The sequence below is a fragment of the Paramisgurnus dabryanus genome, chromosome 18, assembly GCF_030506205.2.
Source record: "Paramisgurnus dabryanus chromosome 18, PD_genome_1.1, whole genome shotgun sequence".
NCBI classification, from domain to species: Eukaryota; Metazoa; Chordata; class Actinopteri; order Cypriniformes; family Cobitidae; genus Paramisgurnus; species Paramisgurnus dabryanus.
In genome coordinates, this window is record NC_133354.1 from 27,708,164 (window position 1) to 27,731,760 (window position 23,597).

The 23,597-nt window shown below is 37.9% G+C and overlaps 1 protein-coding gene across 1 annotated transcript; it reads right to left on the reverse strand.

Annotated features, from left to right (window-relative positions):
* Positions 1-974: 974 nt before the first annotated feature.
* Positions 975-20,370, reverse strand: LOC135776965 (uncharacterized). Its single transcript, XM_065287869.2, has 9 exons — positions 20,246-20,370; positions 19,971-20,078; positions 19,696-19,803; positions 19,436-19,528; positions 16,149-16,217; positions 13,857-15,843; positions 13,702-13,770; positions 11,622-11,756; positions 975-1,429 (listed from the first exon to the last, which is right to left on the reverse strand). The coding sequence occupies exons 6-9, from the start codon at positions 15,841-15,843 to the stop codon at positions 1,206-1,208; spliced, it is 2,415 nt and encodes an 804-aa protein (XP_065143941.1). The 5' UTR covers positions 16,149-16,217; positions 19,436-19,528; positions 19,696-19,803; positions 19,971-20,078; positions 20,246-20,370; the 3' UTR covers positions 975-1,205.
* Between the last annotated feature and the right edge of the window lie 3,227 nt (positions 20,371-23,597).

A 23,597-nucleotide genomic window follows, 5' to 3' on the forward strand; every position in this document is an offset into this window, starting at 1 on the left:
TTTTTTCATTTGCACTTACAGAACAATGGGTTTTATCTACAATGACGTAGAATTAAATACACAAAACGCTATCAGTTTAAATTTAGCTTCGATTGGTTATTCATGTGTAGTGACACCAGCAAATGGTATTAGTGATGCAAAGATTCAACTTAAGTGTTATACTGTACATTTAGCCATCATCAAACCATACAAAATGTTTGTTAAAATTAGCGTGTGTGATTAAAGTTTGCAGTGAACTTTTCACATATTGCAATGGTAGTAAATTATTGCCTGGATATTTTCCAACTATCAGGCATACAAAAGAATCCTTTAAACCATTCCACTTCAAACTGTTCTTTAACTGTAATAAACAACAGTTCTTTCTGATCATTTTAGCATCAGTATGGAAGGCTTTGTTTTACCATTTGTGCCGTACGGTCATAGATGTGTGTATAGTAGAATGTGCCACAGACACTCACACATTCACCTGCCAAACCCTGTTTATAAACAAATTGTGTAATAAAAGTGTAGTAACCATGGTGTTTTGGTGTATTGAATACTATCAGCAAAACTGGTTTTACTACACTAACCATGTTTTTTTTTTTTGTTTAAACTGTAGTAAAACCACGGTTAATTTTCGTAAGGGGGTTAACTGACATTCTGGGCTTTTGTGTGGAAGGAAGTAGTTGACACAAAATAGGCTTTAAGACGCTCCGTTTTTGTTTTTTACACACGTGCCATTGAACTGTTGTATAAACAAAATATTGCTCTGATTGTTGTGTGATAAAGCACTATTTTAGTTTGATTATGATTGTCTACTGTACTGAACTTGCATCCTTATGCCTCTAATCACAGCTGTACTGATTTACATCTATATAACACTCCATTGATATTACTTTACCAACCATCAGCTATTAGTTCACCACAGTAATAAATCTGAAAGAAACTATTAAATGACCATCAAGACATTAAATATGTTGAAATTAACTTTTAATGTGTTTATTAAACACATGACATATGAGGTAAAATGAACCCCCAAAACAAATTTTCTTCATAAGAAAAAATAAAATAAATAAAAGAATAAAAAACACAAATTTAGAAATCGACAACAAAGAGTGCAAAACTCCGGTGTAGGTATTTATAAAACAACTTACCTCCAAAGTGCAAAAACAAGAAAATGGCAAAAAACAAAAACTGCCATACCAGAGAGTTGGTAACCTTCAAACTTATTTGCAATGCAAACTTCTTTTATAGGCAGTAATGCGGTTATATATAAAGAATTTCACGTTCTTCCAGTCACGTTTCTTTAGTGCTTCTGGTTCAGCCTTCAAACACTTCTCACAGTGACTCTTCGATGGTACGGTACAAGATGTGATGAACCGCATCATGTGCCTTTCCACTGCCTCCACCTCTGCCTTCTGCCAGGGATTTTTCTTGTTGTTAGTTTTACCTTGAAGTAGTCAGAGGAAAAAAAAACAGGATCAACTTCTTCACTTTAAGCATACATATTGTGTTGTCTTCAAACATAATAGTTTTTAGATTTTAGTAAATAGATAGAAACAGTAAATAGATTTTTTTAATACATTCCTAAAAATATTTAAAAGCTAAACTTTAAGAAAGAAGCTTCATTACATAAAAGTGACTCTGTCTGTAAAAACCCAGCTAAAGTTGTTTAATATTTACTATTTTCTACATAAATCATCCTACATAACATAAAGAACATTCTGTGAAAAATAATCTTCATTTATTTAATATTGACTGAGTAAGATCATGTCAAAGATTAAAATCAATTAAATTAATGTCTAAAATCAGACTTTTATTCTCATTATCTCAGAATTTGAGACTCTAGCCTGGTTTTCACAGACAGGGTCACAAATTATCTAGTTATCAAAGTGCCTAGTACAAGTTTATGGCTTTGGTAATTATTTATATTATATTTGATAGTAAATACTTTAAAAAAACGTTAAATCGTTTATACACTATCCCTCCTACCAGAGGTGGTTCTACATGGAATTACACCCCTGGCAAGACTCCCTTCAAACAAAAAGTTAGCACAGGGCAGGAAAAGGCTGAAAAAGCAATATATTTTGAAAAAAATATATTTATATTCTGATGGGAGAACATCTAGTGACTAATTAAGTTAAGTGACATCAGGGGCCGTATTCACAAAGAATTTTAAGGCTAAAAGTAGCTCCAAACTGGCGAATTAAGGAGCAACTCCTAAAAATAATGGGCGTTTCACTCCTAACTCCTAATTTTTTTCACTAAGAGTAATTCACGAAGCATTTTAGACGTAAAAGTAGCACCTAAGTCTGGGACAGCTTAACTCTTTCCCCGCCATTGACGAGATATCTCGTCAATTAAGAGAAAACGCTTCCCCGCCAATGACGAGATTTTCCGTCTTTCCGCAATACCGCTAGTATCCACCAGGTGGCGCACTTCCGAACTTTTTAAAACCGGAAGTATTGCCCTATGACAAGCTGCTGCATGTCCGTGTCTGTTTTAAAGATCACTCTGAATCGGATCTCTATGAAAAGTCCGTCATAAAAATGGAATTATCTCTGCTTTTTGCTCAAAATATGGTATTTTTGCAAAAACCTACCCATATTCAAAAGCTGATTGCAAAAGAACCACTAAAGGTAGGATGAAACGGTTTTTTTTGTTTGAAAGCAGAGGGTCTGTTCTTTCATTTGGTATATTGTATGTTTATATATTTAAAGAAGAACATTTTCTGGAAGGCATTAAACTTTGGTGAAAATCATGAAAAACGCTGGCGCTGGCTGGCAACTTTTTTTAAAAACGCTGGCGGTGAAAGAGTTAAAAGAAGTCGAGAGGACTCCTAACTCACTAAGACCTATTCACAAAGGATCGTAAAATGGCTTAACACGACAGTTTCACCTACTCAAAAGCATTGCATAGCCTACATAACATTTAAAAGCACACTTTAATGTAAGCATATTGTTAATGACATTTGTTTCATAATTCATTACATTCATGACAAGCAGGAAGTTTTTTAGAATTACATGAAACAATGATATTATATATTTAATATTATAGGCCAACCTGTTGCCATGCTTGCCCGTTTAAAGGCTGCAATCTCAACCCTCCACTGCGATTGTAGTGCATACCACCACCTCTCGCAGTCGTCTGGGGTCCATGACACAAGCGGGAATGCTGCATTGATCTGCAAACAAATCCTCTCCCCAGTGATGCGCGGGTTGATCCGAAATGAGCGGGTGCCTGCGGTCAACTGCAGTTACGAGTCATCCAAAAACATTTTTTATGATTTTCGGGTCGCGGTCGGTCGGGTCGTTTGAAATAAAGATGCCAGTTAACCATTTTAAACAAATACTACTTTTAAAAATTGTGTGCCAGGGAGCAGGTTGGGTACACTATTTATTTTTTATTTCTTTGCGGTCCGAATTGCGGCGGATTAGTTGAAAACGTCGGTCGGGTGTGGGTTGTTTATACATTGACCCGCGCATCACCGCTTGGCCGAATTTCCCTTTTATTATGTTTATTTTTTCCAGCACCAACTAGGCCAGCAGCAGTTATTGATTCTGCGTCCAGTTGGGCTTTCTTTTCCGTTTTGGCGAGTTCATAATCCACCGTCATTTAACTATTACATTAGGCTACTTCAAAAGGAGCAACATTTTCTTGCTTTAAGTAGTCTATTTAGGCTAATAGGATGTCAATTAACCAAGCAAGTGTTAATGCAATGTTGTTTTTCATTATTAGGCAATTTGTGGTTTTCATTAGGGTAATACGCTACTTTGATTTAATTTAATTCACAACATGACATTATATATGCATTTCAATGACATTACTATTATTATTTTGTGTAGGACACAGACATATTTCGATGTCATAATTCCATGATTTGGTGTGTCTGCGTTATGTTACGCATGATAGCCCTGTCATCTAACAACCAATCACCATGGTAATTGCGAGGAAGCTCCTGCATGAGAATTGACGTCACCCGTAGCAAGAAGACTCACTCTTAGTTTAGGAGTTATAATTTTCCTTACTAAGAGTAGGTCTGAAAGGCGTTGTGAATAACCTTTAAGAGAAAACTCCTAGCTAAAATCTTTTAGTGCGATTTAGGAGTACTCTTAGTGGTAAGATAAAATTCTTTGTGAATACGGCCCCTGGTCTATAACATGATTGGCTATAGTATAAAAGGGATATCTTTGAGATCTGTAAACAAGTGAGTAAAATTTTTTTTTTTTTTTTAAATTATGAAGTATTCCACAATTCCTCAACATCAAATTGCAAAGGCCTGCAAATTTCATAACCTACAGTGCATAACATCAAAGGATTTAGAAAAACAGGAGAAATGTCTGTGTGGACAAGGCCAAAGACCTTTATTGGATGCCCGTGGTCTTCAGACGACACTGCATCACTTATCGGCATGATTGTGTCATTACTAAATGGGCCCAGGAATACTTCCAGAAAACACTTTCGGTAAACACAATCCTGTGGGCCAAGGCTCATTTAAAAATGGACTGTTTTAAAGAAAAAAAGTGTTCTATGGTCAGAGAAGTCCAAATTTGACATTGTATGAAGAAACAGACATCATGTCCACTGGGCTAAAGATGAAGGATACCTTCCAACATGTTATCAGCATTGAATTCAAAAGTCAGAATATCTGATGGTATTAGGGTGCATGAATGAATATGGTATGGGTGGCTTATTAACCTATATCAGGCAAGAATGGGAAACTCCAGTTCTTTTCAGTGTCCTATGTCCCATTAGCTGCAAAGTATGTGATGCTGAACTTACGCTAATTTGCCCTGTTTAGTAAAACTGGCCCCAGGACTCGTTCTAGTTGTTGTCCTCCTCTGTAAGTGCAATCGGTTGGAGGACAAGAGGTCAAACAAAAACAGAAGTTCTAGTAAGTCTACTGCTTAAGGTTTGTCTAGGTCAGGGTTCCTCACATCCTACCCTGGAGAGCTGGTGCCCTGTAGAGTTTAGCTCCAACCTTAATCAAACACAGCTGAGCAAGCTAATCAATATCTTCATGATCACTACAAAATCACAGGTAGTAGGGCTGTCACGATTATGAAATTTGGCGGACGATTAATTGCCTAATACATTTTGACAGTTTTGATGATTTATTGCCTGTTTTAGGGCTTTGACGTTTAATTTTCAGATTTTTTTGTTAGTTCATGAAATTTTTTACACATTGTTGTGATTATTTAAATTCAATCTTTTGCAAGATTTACCAGGCAAGAAATAGGAATACACATAAAACATATTTAAAAAGTAATTCTTTAATGAATAAATCTTTAAAAAACTGAAAATTCTTCATAAGAAATAAAACACAATAAAGTGTAACTGAAAATACCAGAAAATAAAAATGCAATCAAAATAGACTGACTATACCAGAACAGGCCTTAAATAATAGACAATCTTACTATGGTCATATTAATACTGGACCACATGTCTGTAGTGGCTGCAAAAAAAAAAAAAATCCTTACAGATCCTTAAGAATAGCATCTAAATTTGGAATTTGATGTTTTGGAAATGTATGTTTTACCTGGCAATTCATACTGCTTATAAAAGTTCTGCAGCATTTCTTAAAATGCTGTTTTTTCACTGTATTAAATGGCTTTGCAATGCATTGCATTACAATGTCAGTCAAGGAGCACCATTAGATCCAGTCTCGTTTATACAGATGCTGCAGCTTCCCCTTGTGTTTTTAGAGAGATATGCAATCATTGCGGTGATCTAAAATATTTATTTGATAATTGTGACAGTCCTAACAGGTAGGTGTGTTTGATCAAAGTTGATGCTAAACTCTGCAGGGCACTGACTCTCCAGGGTAGGATGTGTTACCCTGGTCTAGATGGATGTTAAAGTCACTCAAATCTACCAATGGAGTGCCATCTTCAGGAAAAGAGGACAGCAGCATGTCAAACAACTGAATTTGACTAACTTGGAAATGCAAAGATAAAATCTACTTTATTTGAAAGCTAACTGCCAGTTCCACAGTCCAACAGCTAGAGATGTCTGTGCGGTACCACTACTGAGGATGCTGGTGGTGATTGAGTTTTTCCTCCATGTGTGAGAAGATCTGTGTCTGATTAGCAAGATGGCTAAATACTAGCAGCTTTTTAACAAAAGCTTATTAAGTAGTCCAGTAAAGATTCCTACTAACAAACATCAACTAGCTCAGTACAGATTAAACAAAGCAAGTACACTACAACTACAGCTAACTCCATATCAGTTTGTATCCAGACCATATGACAGCCCAAACAACCTCAAAAATCAGCAGAGACAACTACTTCACATGCGATCAGTTTCTACAGCTTGTCAAGACTTCATATCTGTAGCAGTCAATGTGCAGATCTTTGGTGAAGACCATGAGAATCAGACAAGCCCTCTGCAAAAACTCCTGGAGACAGTTAACTCCCTTCATATTCTGCTGAAGGAACTGGACAAAATATTGTAAAATATATCGTAATGCAGCCTGGAATTAAGTTCTGGTTAAGCTGGTTCATCTGGATTAAGGAGAAAAGGTCCCCTGACTAAGTCTATTATTGACTTAACTGCACAAAATCTACCGGATGAGAACTAAACCGAGCTGGAAGATATCACTGGTTTCTTAAGAGCTGGTTTATAGATAAATTAAACTATCCAATATTGGACTTTACTAAACAGTTATTGAACCAAACAGAACCAGCAATTAACTGACTTAAACAAATTGAGTCTCTACTATTTTCTTCTTTTTAGAGCTGCTTTACAGATTTTCAAAAAGGAGAATTTCTGTGGGCACAATTTATGTAATGTTGTATTGTATAAAACACTATATAAATAAAAGCCTTTGACTTGACAAAAATGTCTCAGATTCATGTGCAGGACTACTCAGCAGTTACTGAAACAGTTCAGTCCTTACTTATCAAGGGGTCACACCAAATACTGAACATACTGTACATTACTGGATCCTTTATTTCGGAATATAAATGAACAAGCATTGGATTGAGGCATTAGGTTTTAATTTACTAGTTGGATGCTTTTGCTTGGAAATCAGTGTCTAAAGAAATATCTGAATTAAGGGTGTACTCACATCTGGCACCCTCTCACATACCCATATTTTTAGTCGATCTCTGGCTTATGACAATCAGACATTTAATTGTAACTGTGCTGCACACTTCAGAAGGGCTTTTATGGAACCATATGATGTTGAATGACTGTCAGGCTACTGATGTCTTGCCTTGCACTCACACTGTTACTCAAACTGCGTCTGGGCACAGTACAAAGTGCTCACACTAGTCAAACGAACAAGGCTTTGAGGGTCAAACGCACTCAATTACGCTTTGGTTTGGATACTGTCACTACACCCTAACACCACATTCTGTAACTGCATGCTAATAGTTGGTTTAATGAGCTGACATCGGTATTTTAAGATTTTATATTCCCCCGTTTACAGCATTTGTCCAAAAAGTGGTAGACAATCATAATCAACTTACACTATATGGACAAAAGTATTGGGACACCCCCTTCTAATGAACAGGTTTGATTACTTTAATCTTTTCTGTGAGCACACATCTTAATGCTACAGCATTTAATGATATTCTAGAGATTTGTGTGATGCTAAATTTACAGCAACACTTTGGGCAGGGCCCTTTTCTGTTTCAAAATGGCAATGCCCCTATGTACAAAGCAAGGTTCAAACAGAAATGACTGATTCAGTCTGGTGTGGAAGAACTTGACTGGTATGCATAAAACCCAGGGGCCTCATTTATAAAGTGTGCATAGGGACAAAACTGAGCTGGAAACTTGCGTACGCCAGTTCCCACGCAAAGGTTGTGATCTATTAAAAAACAAACTTGACAGGAGAATGTGCGCACCTGTAAGCAAACTCGGAGCTGTGCGTACGCACATTCTGGAGACAAAGGGAATTGGCGACACAGATGGTGTGGTCATGAATTTAAGTGAGATTGAATAAGGAAATGTCAGACAAACGATTATAACTATAGATGCCACATACACATCAAGCAGTGTTATTCGTCCTTGTTCTGAGTGATAATTGTTTCATATAAGCCTACATCTTATTGTAAAATCTTAAATCAAAAATAAGTTTTAATAATTAACCTACGCGGTCTCATCGTCACAGTCCACTATGGGAGCGCAGGAGGAGAAATGGCCCGATTGCATCGAATACTATAAAGGATTAAATCATCCTACCATTAGATAACTGCAGAACACAGTGTAAATAACAATATATTTACCTTAATTACTATGCCTTTTATCATCAAATCTTAACATCTGGAGATATAGCTGTTTAACTCTTGGTACAAACGCTAGGCTACTCTACATGTCCTCATTATAATCTTCCTAACTGTGGTGTTCATAACAAAACCGTCATGTAAAATACACAAAAAAAATATTTTACCTACTCATGTGCAAGTATTAAGAAAGACAAAAATGGAGATCGCTAAAGTAAAAAGTCTGTTAGTAAAAGGAAATTATGATTTATGTTTTTTTAATTAAAATGATACATTTTTATATTTCTGCTCTTTGTAGAGCATGCTCATGCTGATGGAGAAGAACGCGCATATTAGACGCACGCACTAAAGCAGCATAAAACATTTATTTTATTTCAGTAATACCACTAATTTATGCTGTGATTTTAGCAATGTATTAACAATAAGTCTAACTCAGGGGTCTCAAACTCAAATTGGCTTGGGGCCATTTCTGAGATTGACATTTAATCGGAGGGCCGCAGAGCTATTTTAAGGTTAAAAAAGTACAATATTTCTGTAAATTTACTGTTAAAATTCTATTATTTAATGTATAATAAAAGCAGTGTTTTTTCTCTTTTAAATATACATTATTTTATATAAGTAAATCATTTCTTAACCTTCTCTTTAATAACTAAGGCCTATTAAAACCTTGCACTAAACTAACAAATATAATTTCTGTATACATTTATAAACTATTATAAAAAATTACCACAGTAAGTGTTTGTGTTTTGATTTATTTTGGATTGTGTACAGTCATAGTATTGACTTTATTATGTTCCATATTTGTTATTCCACAGTTTTAATGAATTTGCTTTTATATGTGGAAAAATATGAATAAGTGAAAGTGATCCTAAAACTTCTGAATGGGTAGTCAATGTTACATAAGCTAGTTAAACAGAAAAACATTATAATACTGCTAGGTGTAATTGCATAGCAAGCTACATAATAATATATTATACTTCATTAATATAGCAGTATTCATACTTTTATCCTCTGTATGTTTCTCCTTATCGTTCCTCTTTTAACCTGGGCACTTTGATGGCAATTTTTCTTATCTGTAGTTTATGTGTTGCATTACATTACATTACGGCTCTCCCTCATATTATGCGGTGTCTCCATTAGAAGCTGTGACTTGTTGATGTGAACCCCACCGCAGCTCTTCTCTGAGTAACAGCTGATATTAACCCGGAAGTAACAAATCTTCTCTGGATAAACACTACAAAGTACCGACCAGATTAACTGATCGCATGGTGACGATATGATTGACGCGAGGTTCAGATGAGGAATTAAAGTCCGATCACGCATTCCGTTATCCTCGCAATCACGGAGCGCGCGCGGCTCATGGCTGCGTAGCAACGGGTGACGCGACCGGAACGCAACTTCCGCTCCCGAGCACAGAAAGTAAGAAACGCCTTGACTCTTTTTAACGCGCGTTGTTAGACGCGACACGCGAACGAACCCTTAAACGTTTAAATAAAAAATTTAATGATTATGAAACAAAGTGAATAAAAATCTTTCTGCGGGCCAGATTATGTTGTATTGTTGAAAGGTGCCGCGGGCCGCAGAGAGGGGGAGGGCGGGCCGCAAATGGCTCGCGGGCCGGGAGTTTGAGACCACTGGTCTAACTGCTGTAAACATATAGGGGTGGTTGCCTGGAAAATGCTTAGCTTAAGGCAGGACTAGGCCTTAGTTAAATTAGGATATTTAAGAACATTTTAAAAACATAATTTATAAATAAACACTACTGGTGTGCATCTTGAGACACAACACTGGCACTAATATATTTTAAGATATGCCAGAGCAAGTTGTTTTTAAATCATGACAACACCAACATTTGAGTTAGTCTAATACTAGGCTTAAGCCTAAGCCTATATTTTAGGATATGTCAATGGAAGTTGTTTTCAGTTTGGACAGCTCTTACATATATTTTAGTCTAGGACTAGTCTAATTCCTGTCTGGGAAATTCCACCTATGGAGCGGTTTCCTAGACAGGGATTAGACTAGTCCTAGACTAAAATATATGCAAGAGCTGTCCAAACTGAAAACAACTTCCATTGACATATCCTAAAATACATCAGTTCTCTTTGTTTTGGCTCTATTTGCACACTAGTAATGTTTTTAGTAAGGCATTTCCTAATTAAACTAAGGTCTAGTCCTGTCTTAAGATAATCCCTGTCCGGAACACCCCCTAAATGCTGTAGTGATCCCTGTGTGTAATGCTGCGTGATTGCACTGCTGGATGATTACGCCAATGGCTTGCGTTTATTGGCAGAACGCATACCATAAAGTTGGATTTACTTAAAAAAAACTTCGTCAAGTGGGTTCCACATAGCTTTGTTAAGTAATGTCAACAAATAAAATGTAAGTTGTATTTACTAAAAAAGTTTGTGTAAAATTGACAATTTAAATGATGCATGGACTTAAGAAATCCTAGTAAAGTCACTATTATGAAACATTTAATTGATGAAAACAAAATTAAAAATAATTATTTAATAACTCCATAACAACAAATCAATCCATCAGAGTGCAGCTGCTCAATACAACCTTTATTTAATTACAGGAACAAGACTCACTCCCGAAAATGTGATGATTGACACAAAGATAACCATAGCAACGTTCTGCCGTCTCGCGTGCTTATCGCTCACAGCTTTGACCAAAATAATTAAACAGCATTGTGTTTTGCAATAAACCTCCGTCTTGGCGTTGTGTTTTGTGAGGCTGCTTCACAGCGCGCGGTTTTGCAGTGTTGTCAGGTCCTTGTCTGTTTTTGTACGTAAATACTGTTTTGGCGCTTAACCGTTTATTGCTTTTGGCTCAAGTTTTTGGTGTCAATAAAATGTGAAGGTGCCGGTCCCAATATTTTGATCTTTGAGGTAAAGCATTTAGATTTATTTCGGTTTATTATTGGATTTTTCTTGTTCGCTGTTTTTTTTAGTGCAAGATCTGGCAAGGCTTTTCCCCCTTCTAGGAATTTATTTTTTCAGAAGAGAGACCTGTCCTGTATATGATGCACGTTTAAATACTTGATTAACTACTAGTTGTTCAGTTCGGTTATGTACACACTATGCAGAGTTTTTGTAAAGGCGGTTGTCACTACCTGCATTTTGCGGGAGTTAATTCGGTTGTAGAATGCGGTTGTCAGTCCCGTAAATTGTGCGTACGCATCGTTTTATAAATCGGAATATTTTTTGGCATACGCCATTTTTGGCTTTTGGATGCATATATACTTTTAATAGGGATCCTACATACAGCAAGATCATCACTGATTCATAAAACTGTAAGGCAAAAGTGCTACCCACTGAGCCACTGTACCACGCCAAACATGTTTATTGGAAGGAGATGATGTGCCAATACTTTTGTCTATATAGTGTACAAAATGTTTAAAGTGCTCACCTTTGGAAGAAGGCCTCACACCACTGGCTCCTGCAGGCATCTCTTCATCTGGTGATGGTGGTCTTCGTCTCTTGGGTGGTGGTGGCGGCATTTCATTAATTTCTGCAGGATGTATAATCTCTTCTTGTGTTGGTTCTATGAAAAATTATCACCCATTAAACATGTTCAGAAAGATATACTTTACATGTACTACAGAAAGCAAACAATACACAACGTGTTATTTGTTGTACTAATGGTTCCCTTTTGAGAGTTAATTTGACATTGCTTCAGTTGCTAACGCTATAGGAAAGTTTCCTCCTCCTAAATCCAGAAATGTTTAAATGTGCAAATTGCATTCTAATACTGATTCCAGGGCATCATATAATACACTGCATGACTACATTACATCAAAATCTTCTACTTCACACTGGATATCATAAAGCTTCACCATAGACAGGACACGATCATAATGAATAGGCTTGAGTCCCTTATAGTGTTCCGGTGGACATTTACAAGAATGTAGAACACCTCTTGTGGAAAAGAGGCAAGCAAGGAGAACATCTACAGTCATTTCACAGATTGTGTACTTTAGATGGTGCATTTTTGTAGACAGATGCACTGACAATTGTGAATGTGCCTCTGATACAATAACCTAAAACTGTTATTCTATGAACCATTTGGTTCATACCTTTTTCACACAAAGGAACATCATTCTTCAGGAACTTGTAGATTGCGAAATCTACAGGAGGTTCTAAGAGTAACTATTGTTTGTAGCCCAACATACAACATTGGAGAACTGTGCTACATTAATACCTATGATAAATCTTCTCCCCATAAGAACTCTGGTCTAGTTTATTTTTTGCATTAGTGTAGTCAGTGTTCTCAATGTTATTCTTGGAGGCCCACTGCTCTGCACATTTGGTATGTCTCCTTTACTTAACACACATGATTCAAATCATCAGGGCCCGGTTCCCCGATAACGCTCACTCTTAGCGCGCTAAGAAGACTCAAAAAGATTTATCTTACCAAAGTTGTTTATGTTCGTAAGTGTGTTCCCCGAAGTGTCCCTTAGGAAGCTTTTTAACACGCTGCCTCTAAGATCGACGTAACAAAGGCGCTGTCCCAAGTGCAGGTGCTGAATTATTTGGGATCGATCGCTCTGGGATAGATTTTCCACTACACGCGAAGGTGCATTACGGCGTTAAGAAAGACAACGCGTTCTATGCAATTGGAACTACTCAAATTATTCCAGTAATATTTATTTTAACATAGTTTCAGTTATCCGTAAAATATAGACCATTAATTAAATTATAATTGTCAGTAATACGGTAGACAAACTGTGTATCCCTCGCAAATCATTAACCCTTTCTTATCCCGTTGTGCCACTTCTTGACATGGGTTTAACGACTTTAAAAAATTATTTTATACACTTTTATACTAATGGTAAGGTACTTTACAATCAGAACTGATTGGCAAGCAGCTGCAGTTTAATGCAGTATGGATTGCAATTGGTTAATGTTTTCAATAAAAAGCAACCCATCTACAATGAACAGAGAGAGAATTAGATACAGAATTATGGTCTGAGAAGATCCAGCAGCTCCATAATGAGTTGTCTTGGGAGGCGAAATCTTTTTAATATAGACGGTTTCAGCAATAACAACATAAACAAGCGGCTCTCGCGGTCTGCACGTAACTTCCGGTAATCTACTAATAATAAATAACCACGAAGTACTTTAAACGTAGTTTATTTATATAACAAGCAAAAAAACCAACACAGATTACCTAGGAAACCAAGACATTTGTTATTTTCGACGAGGCATTTGTTCAAGAGATCAGTTTAGCAACTAGTCAGACCATTAAAAAAACGAAACCGGAATTAAAGTTCGGATCCAGACGTGTATCACGTGCGTCAGATAAAACCGTCTATAGCCACGTCAGGCAAATGTCAAAAGTCTGTTCCCCCTATGTTTCCCTTTTGTGTAGTGTTTTTTTTATAGCGTTTTTATCACATTATACGTTTATTCTTTATATACATTGAAAGTTTTAATGGCTACTGAGATGTATGTGTGTGCATTTATGTAATGTATCTTTTTGTACAAACCAACAAAGGTAGATGAACAGTGTTCGTCCTGTATGGTCTCATCTTCCTCATCACTTTCCAGAACTTTTTCTGTAGAGGTCAAAGTATAGCTTAATGAGATTTGGCAAAAATAAAATATATTGTAAATAGAAAAAACATTACCAAAAATAACATACCATCAGGATCTATCCCAATTTCATCCAAGTTCTTGCCATGAAACTCAGCTAATCTTCCTTGTTCAAGAGCCATTAGAACTTTGCTGATCTTGGCAAGTTGCAGGGTCTTTTCAGGGAGTCGATAGAATTCACGATGGATTCTTATGTCATGTCCAAGAAAGTTTGCCAGCTGGTCCATCTCAGTGTCTGTCATATTCAGCACCGTTGAAAGGGTTGCGGCATGCTTTCGCAGTCTGGTAGATGTCAGTGCCTTGGGACACTTTGCACCACAAGCCTTTGCAAAGTCACGGAGACAGTCTGACCCTCGAAAATGTGTCATGGCGCCTGGTCTTGCAAACATATAGGTATTGTCTTTTAAAACCCCACAAATCTCTCTTTGCTCAACAAGGAGTTCCAAGGCGCTCAGCATTTTTGGAGTCAGAAGAAATGGAACTGGTCGACCACGTTTTCCCCTGGTGATAACCCTTGTGAAGTGTCTGCAGAGTTTTTTTTCCACTTCAGAGAGTGCCCAATCCACATCCTCATGTGGTTCAGAAGTGTCTCTTGATAAAAATACAGATAAAGGCATGCTCGCCACTTCTCCTTCCCTGCGTCGATTAAAAAGAATAATCTGAGACAAACATACCTTTGTCAGCTCCATCCAAGCTGTAGTAGAAGGACTTTCAGAGAGTAATTTGAAACCCTCGTCATGAGCTTCATTGAGAAATGCATGCATTTTTTGGACATCTTCAGTAAAGGGCATAAGAGTGGGCACATTCCACTTTGCTTCCCTGATATTCCTCAATGCTGTAGATGAGATCAGCTCATTCCACTTATTTGCATGGACCTCTTGAAAATTACTGGCATACTTCACAAGCCTTTGGTCATTTGAGATTAAGCCCCGAGCTTTCAAGAGTTTGCTTACTTTAACCAGGGAATTCCCAAGCTTGTTTGCAAGTGATGGAATCATGAACTTGTCAGTTTCACTGTCATACCCACATGTATACTTGACAGCTTTGACAGTCTCCATGTACTTAAATGGGTTTACACAATCTTCCAGTGTTTTTAAGGAGGTGACTCTCCTAGCATTGTGAACTAACCTTCCCAATTCTCGCATCTTCTCCCGCACACACTGTTTATTCTTGGCCGAAAGCCCACCTTTGTTTAACAAGTGCTGCCCTAGATCAGTTATTACTTTGTCATTTTTTATTATATCTGTGATTGGGTCAGGATTCATGGCACTGATTACTCCCCACAGCTGTTTGGTCATGTCTGAAGGCACAGGCCCTGTGTATGTACACATGGACTGAACCCGGTTTTTTCCGGGTTTTGGGGGGACTGACTTAGGTTTAAGTTTACAAGTACGCATATGTCGCCACAGGACCTTTCTTGTAAAAAGTCCTTGACAGTATGCACAATGCATGAACTCTTCTCCCTGCACTTTTTTACATGGCCGCTTAAATGGCACCAGTTCTCCTTTCCCTGATTTCATAACGGCTGCATTGTGAGCATAGTTTCCTTTGTTGCGAATATAATCCAACTGTTTCTTTCTCTCCTTTGAACCCTTAGGAAAACTTAGAGCTCTAGCCACATCAGTAGTATCTGCATGTGAACTTTCTAGATGTCTTGCCATCTTAGCATAAGATTTGGAGCAATACAAGCAATAATGTCTCTTGTTGTACACTCTTTTACCATCTCTTTTTTGGTATGCACTGACAACTATTCCATCGATCTCGTTCTGACTTGAACTGGGTTCTTCTCTTGTTCCAGGTCCCTCAGATGTAAAGGTGTGTGTTTTGTCTGACGTTGCTGTGCCACAATCAGGGGAACTCTCAGAGTCAGACTCACAAACATCCAGTTCATCATTAAGAAGCTGATGTTTTGTTGGGTTAAGTGTAAGGCTAGCATCACTATCACTTTCAGAAGTGGTATCTGGAATGTAATTATCAGAACTCTCTGGTGTAGAATCAAAGAGCTCATCAGAATTTTGAGCATCTGTCTCTTTCATCTAAAAAATAAATAATAATTATAAATACTCTATGTAGAACTGCCACAATTAATTAACCAATTAGTAAATTAACAGACATAATCAATGTATAATCAATGAACTTTCGGGTTCTTTCAATTTTAGATTTAGATTTTTTTTGCAGTCAAAATGATTTATCACTTATGTAATATTAATACATTAATACATTTTTATATGAGCCTACATTACACAATTCACTGAGTAATTGATGATGAGCATAAATGGTAGCTCTAAGCAAAATCCCTGATTGAAAACAAAATGACATTGAGTATCTTGTTGCAACTTACTATTATACTTTTAGTCCGTCTCAGTCTTGGAACAGAAATCTCATTTTCATTTTGGAGCTGTGTCACAATCTGTAATGAAAAGGTATAAAGTATAAACAATATTTTATATTACTGTTTATAAAGAACTCTTAAATATATTCCAGCTATGAATAACAGAATAACATTTCTTCCCTAAATAACCTTGAATTTGATTACCTGCTGTTTTTGCCAAAATATCTTGATGTATGATATTAAATCATGCAAGCAAAGTCAACAGCTTTTTAATATGTTTGCTTTTGTTTCTTTTACATGTTCATATTACCATACCAGTGGTTCTCAATTCCAGTCCTCGGGCTCCCCTCCCAGAATGTTTTAGATGTCTCCTTATATAAAACACCTGATTTCACTCATCATGCTCCTTAATTAACACATCTAGGGAGACATCTAAAATGTTCTGGGAGGGGGGCACCAAAGACTGGAATTGAGAACCACTGTCATATTTGCAGACGCGGCCTTCACAGTATGCAAACTGTTTTTATAATATTGAACTATATAGATGCAGATGCTCCAGGAGCGGCTATCAGCTCTCGAAGTGACAAAATCACTGGACAAAGATGAACTTAGCAGGGCATTCTCAGCACTCAGACACAGAAGGGTGTATTTCTAAAAAGGGCTCAAGTGAAATCTACGCCCGCCGCCCGGTGAGCTGTCCACGGTGCTGAAAAAACGCGGAGCCCATTGTTATTTATAACTGCGGTTCATTGTCAGTCAGTCACATTTTCTTCTTTGCTTTTGTTAAATAATTCAAGTTGAGGGGATGTTTGAGCTGTTTTTTTTTTAAGTAGCCCATACAGCTAAAAAAATACTGCGCAAATAAATTGAAAAGAGAAGTTAGCGTCCATGAAAGGGCGAGGCTTATTCCAACTATAACTGTATATAGTTTTAATTTAATAAGGTTGAATCATTTCTGTTGAGCTGCCTCTTTGTGGAGCTGAAAGTGCACATAATAAAATAATATACCATTGATGCAAACCAACAGGAATCCTTGCTTTTTTGCTCTATTATGTTTATGTTTTATGTGGGAAGGGGCCCCATATTAGTAATTGAAAAAGGCCCCCAAATGCTTAAGACCGCCGCTGCATAATATACGCATTGTCTATTCTTGGGCTATGGTTAGACATTAATAAGACATTCACTGACAGACACAAATGTTCATTGCATTGCTGGCCTTGTCGAGTTAAACACTACAAAGAGTTCAGAAAAAAACATATTCCTGTCCTATCAATTTCTGTGTGCACTAGTTCCGGTTCGAAGTTAATTACCCCCATACTTGTCCGTATAAATGAGTACTAAATGTTCGCAGTACCATTTTCCAGGTTTCATTTGCACCACCAGCAGGGACTCTGTAATGTATTCATAATGATGCCCAATCTGAGTACAACATCAGGCCGTAGTGATGGCATTGATCGCAGTAGATCCTTAGTATTATACCCTACTCTAAAGTATGAGTTAATTAAGTTCATGAAAAATACGGTCCTAGTAAGGGGTGGAACGGTACACAGAAGTCACGGTTCGGTTCATGCGCCATGGTTCGGTACGATGGAGGGAAAAGCAAAACAAAAATGCAGAAGGCAAAAAATGTTTAGTACTTAAGATAATCTTAAAAGCATAGGTGTCCTTATTGGTGTTATTTTGAAATGTCATGAAATGCATTTAACATCTCGTATTACAAAAATGTATACCACTTGAAGTAAACTTGTACTGCTCTTTCAGATGAGTCAGCCAACTTCGGCTTAACTTAGCACTTTACTGTATCCGTTACATTATTAATACGCTCGCTTGTACGGTTTAACCTTAGCCACTATATTCTACTTCTTATATTATCTATTGATTTTCTGTGTTCTCATCTACATCTACTCATGTAAACCTGCTTTGCAACAATAAACAATTGTGAAAAGCGCTATATAAATAAAATTGAATTGAAAAAATTGAATTGAATTTCATACAAAGATGGGTTCAAATGTATTACAAGTGTTACCTAAATACATTTTTATATTAATATGAAATATGCCTAGATGTAATGTACTTAAGAACAAAATAAATAAAATAGGCTTGTAGGATGAATTAATAGGTGTGTACGACTTTACGAGGTGCAGCAAGAAACGACAAGTGGATGACATCAGAGTAATGCGAGAGCGATTTAAAATCAGCCGCCTTCACAAGATTTCTCGCGGTACTCTGTCGATGATGGCGCTGCGTAAAGTTGAGCACACTTAAAAAACTGAAAGCAGCTGAGCTCGACAGAACTCCCCTGGGTATGCCTGCGCTTCATCCATTAATTGTATATAGCAGGACAATTTATCTCCTACTTGTCAGCGTGAGAAATACAAGGTGTGGCGTGTGAACTGACTGAAATGCGTGTGTCTCACGGTGAATGCGTGAGACTTGAGAGCCCTGATTAGATGTATTTCCACTCATATACCCAACAACTGCTGAACAACGCTGACACACAGTCCTCGTCTTTTACACCACTCTCCTGCCTGTACTACTGTAACTGACTGAAAAACCAGAATGTTCCCAAACTTGCGATCTTAAAGAGGCCGGCAGATCCTATAACTCTTGTGAAACACCACCACTTTCTATACTCGCTGTCGCTGCCATCTCTGACTCACTCACTGGACCATCAACCTGACAAAAAAACTGCAGATTGCCAGAGAATGTAGACGGGCTCTGAGAGAGCGCATACATAGGCGGAGCTCGGCTGAATCGGCACCAATCATAGCTAAAGCGGGGCTTCAGATTAGCTGTCCCTAAAGAACCTGCCTATCTAACAGTAGTTCCGCATTACATTAATTATTTTACTCAAGTTTTTTTATTTTCATACCATGTATTCTCATACCATGTATTCTCCGTTTAAATTCATGCACCAAACCGTGACCCCCGTACCCGTTCGGTTCGATATGAATACATGTACAGTTCCACCCCTAGTCCTGGTACTAAAATCGTTTACTGTTCCTGTGGTGCAAACACGCAAAAAAGTGGTAAGTCTCTTTAATAGTTCAGGGCTAGGCACTACAAAAAGGTTTCCAAAAGAGTGAAAGTGTGCTAAGAGGACATCATATCTGTCCAATTCAAAGCAGCAAATTAGCAAAGAAAAGAATCCTTGTGAAAGATAAAACTGCCCTATATATTCCACTAATCTACCAAACACACTGTTCAACTGTTTGATGTACTGATTTACACCAGAAAAGTGTAATATGAATAAAAGCACAAACATTAGACTAAAATCTTTAGTCTCCTTAATGTACCTGTTGACCAGACTTATCAAGAATCTCAGAACGTGACTGGAAGGAAGGATCAGAGTCACCAGCTGACTTGGAATTGGCAGGAATCCGGGTCAACTGTAAAACACAATACAACTTGAATGAAACACGCTTCACGAGGACCTTTCACACACAGTATAAGTCGTCCTTATGCGGACTAGATCATTAAAATCAACACACAAGTTTGAATTCAGACACTGATGAAAGTGTGCTGTGGGGACACAGTCCTTCAGTTATTAATGTACCTTTTGAGAAGAGTCATGTTGACCAGATTTATCAAGAATCTCAGAATGTGACTAAAAGGAAGGATCAGAGTCACCAGCTGACTTGGAATTGGCAGCAATGCGGGTCAACTGTAAAACACAACACAACTTGAATGAAACACGCTTCACGAGGACCTTTCACACACAGTATAAGTCGTCCTTATGGGGACTAGAACAGTCATATCAACACACAAGTTTGAATTCAGACACTGATGAAAGTGTGCTGTGGGGACACAGTCCTTCAGTTATTAATGTACCTTTTGAGAAGAGTCATGTTGACCAGATTTATCAAGAATCTCAGAATGTGACTGGAAGGAAGGATCAGAGTCACCAGCTGACTTGGAATTGGCAGCAATGCGGGTCAACTGTAAAACACAACACAACTTGAATGAAACACGCTTCACGAGGACCTTTCACACACAGTATAAGTCGTCCTTATGCGGACTAGAACAGTCTTATCAACACACAAGTTTGAATTCAGACACTGATGAAAGTGTGCTGTGGGGACACAGTCCTTCAGTTATTAATGTACCTTTTGAGAAGAGTCATGTTGACCAGATTTATCAAGAATCTCAGAATGTGACTGGAAGGAAGGATCAGAGTCACCAGCTGACTTGGAATTGGCAGCAATGCGGGTCAACTGTAAAACACAACACAACTTGAATGAAACACGCTTCACGAGGACCTTTCACACACAGTATAAGTCGTCCTTATGCGGACTAGAACAGTCATATCAACACACAAGTTTGAATTCAGACACTGATGAAAGTGTGCTGTGGGGACACAGTCCTTCAGTTATTAATGTACCTTTTGAGAAGAGTCATGTTGACCAGATTTATCAAGAATCTCAGAATGTGACTGGAAGGAAGGATCAGAGTCACCAGCTGACTTGGAATTGGCAGCAATGCGGGTCAACTGTAAAACACAACACAACTTGAATGAAACACGCTTCACGAGGACCTTTCACACACAGTATAAGTCGTCCTTATGGGGACTAGAACAGTCATATCAACACACAAGTTTGAATTCAGACACTGATGAAAGTGTGCTGTGGGGACACAGTCCTTCAGTTATTAATGTACCTTTTGAGAAGAGTCATGTTGACCAGATTTATCAAGAATCTCAGAATGTGACTGGAAGGAAGGATCAGAGTCACCAGCTGACTTGGAATTGGCAGCAATGTGGGTCAACTGTAAAACACAACACAACTTGAATGAAACACGCTTCACGAGGACCTTTCACACACAGTATAAGTCGTCCTTATGCGGACTAGAACAGTCTTATCAACACACAAGTTTGAATTCAGACACTGATGAAAGTGTGCTGTGGGGACACAGTCCTTCAGTTATTAATGTACCTTTTGAGAAGAGTCATGTTGACCAGATTTATCAAGAATCTCAGAATGTGACTGGAAGAAAGGATCAGAGTCACCAGCTGACTTGGAATTGGCAGCAATGCGGGTCAACTGTAAAACACAACACAACTTGAATGAAACACGCTTCACGAGGACCTTTCACACACAGTATAAGTCGTCCTTATGCGGACTAGAACAGTCATATCAACACACAAGTTTGAATTCAGACACTGATGAAAGTGTGCTGTGGGGACACAGTCCTTCAGTTATTAATGTACCTTTTGAGAATAGTCATGTTGACCAGATTTATCAAGAATCTCAGAATGTGACTGGAAGAAAGGATCAGAGTCACCAGCTGACTTGGAATTGGCAGCAATGCGGGTCAACTGTAAAAAACAACACAACTTGAATGAAACACGCTTCACGAGGACCTTTCACACACAGTATAAGTCGTCCTTATGCGGACTAGATCATTAAAATCAACACACAAGTTTGAATTCAGACACTGATGAAAGTGTCCTGTGGGGACACAGTCCTTTAGTTATTAATGTACCTTTTGAGAAGAGTCATGTTGACCAGATTTATCAAGAATCTCAGAATGTGACTGGAAGGAAGGATCAGAGTCACCAGCTGACTTGGAATTGGCAGCAATGCGAGTCAACTGTAAAACACAACACAACTTGAATGAAACACGCTTCACGAGGACCTTTCACACACAGTATAAGTCGTCCTTATGGGGACTAGAACAGTCATATCAACACACAAGTTTGAATTCAGACACTGATGAAAGTGTGCTGTGGGGACACAGTCCTTCAGTTATTAATGTACCTTTTGAGAAGAGTCATGTTGACCAGATTTATCAAGAATCTCAGAATGTGACTGGAAGGAAGGATCAGAGTCACCAGCTGACTTGGAATTGGCAGCAATGCGGGTCAACTGTAAAACACAACACAACTTGAATGAAACACGCTTCACGAGGACCTTTCACACACAGTATAAGTCGTCCTTATGCGGGCTAGATCATTAAAATCAACACACAAGTTTGAATTCAGACACTGATGAAAGTGTGCTGTGGGGACACAGTCCTTCAGTTATTAATGTACCTTTTGAGAAGAGTCATGTTGACCAGATTTATCAAGAATCTCAGAATGTGACTGGAAGAAAGGATCAGAGTCACCAGCTGACTTGGAATTGGCAGCAATGCGGGTCAACTGTAAAACACAACACAACTTGAATGAAACACGCTTCACGAGGACCTTTCACACACAGTATAAGTCGTCCTTATGCGGACTAGATCATTAAAATCAACACACAAGTTTGAATTCAGACACTGATGAAAGTGTCCTGTGGGGACACAGTCCTTTAGTTATTAATGTACCTTTTGAGAAGAGTCATGTTGACCAGATTTATCAAGAATCTCAGAATGTGACTGGAAGGAAGGATCAGAGTCACCAGCTGACTTGGAATTGGCAGCAATGCGGGTCAACTGTAAAACACAACACAACTTGAATGAAACACGCTTCACGAGGACCTTTCACACACAGTATAAGTCGTCCTTATGGGGACTAGAACAGTCATATCAACACACAAGTTTGAATTCAGACACTGATGAAAGTGTGCTGTGGGGACACAGTCCTTCAGTTATTAATGTACCTTTTGAGAAGAGTCATGTTGACCAGATTTATCAAGAATCTCAGAATGTGACTGGAAGGAAGGATCAGAGTCACCAGCTGACTTGGAATTGGCAGCAATGCGGGTCAACTGTAAAACACAACACAACTTGAATGAAACACGCTTCACGAGGACCTTTCACACACAGTATAAGTCGTTCTTATGGGGACTAGAACAGTCATATCAACACACAAGTTTGAATTCAGACACTGATGAAAGTGTGCTGTGGGGACACAGTCCTTCAGTTATTAATGTACCTTTTGAGAAGAGTCATGTTGACCAGATTTATCAAGAATCTCAGAATGTGACTGGAAGGAAGGATCAGAGTCACCAGCTGTCATCTGTAAAACAAAAGTTATAATGACAAGATTTTAAAGTGTGGAAACAAACACCATATGACTATAAAATAATCAAATTCAAATGTAAAACATTTCTTCATCTGACATAGTTAATCATGGTATTTTAAACAGATGATATTTTATACATATTGCCCATTTGTAGCAACATGGTCATTGTATGCAACACATAACTTGGAAGAAATAGGCTTAAGACTTAACAACCCTATTCTTTACTGTATAAATTTTAGGAAATAAAAACTTGAATTTTTATTTACAAAGTAATAGGGATCAAATATATTCATATTTTTTCACAGCAAGTTCAAATGTATTCAATCACCAGCTTACTTGACACATGCTGCTACAATGAACTATTCTGTACACCTTTTAAAAAAAACATACTTGAGATCTCCATGGGCAGTCATCTCCTCCATAATCATACGTTATTTCTTCTCCTTCTTTAATTTCCGTTAGGGCAAACAAGCAAAGGTGTGGCTTCCCATTCACGTCAACTTTCTTCATTT

Bases quoted from the DNA above. Each gene is read 5' to 3' on its own strand.
- LOC135776965 (XM_065287869.2), bottom strand. From the start codon at position 15,843: ATGAAAGAGACAGATGCTCAAAATTCTGATGAGCTCTTTGATTCTACA. The intron at 13,771-13,856 runs GTATGTTATTTT...TGACCTCTACAG, and splicing joins AATTGGGATAGATCCTGATG to AAAAAGTTCTGGAAAGTGAT. The intron at 1,430-11,621 runs GTGAGCACTTTA...GACTACTTCAAG, and splicing joins TGTGAGGCCTTCTTCCAAAG to GTAAAACTAACAACAAGAAA.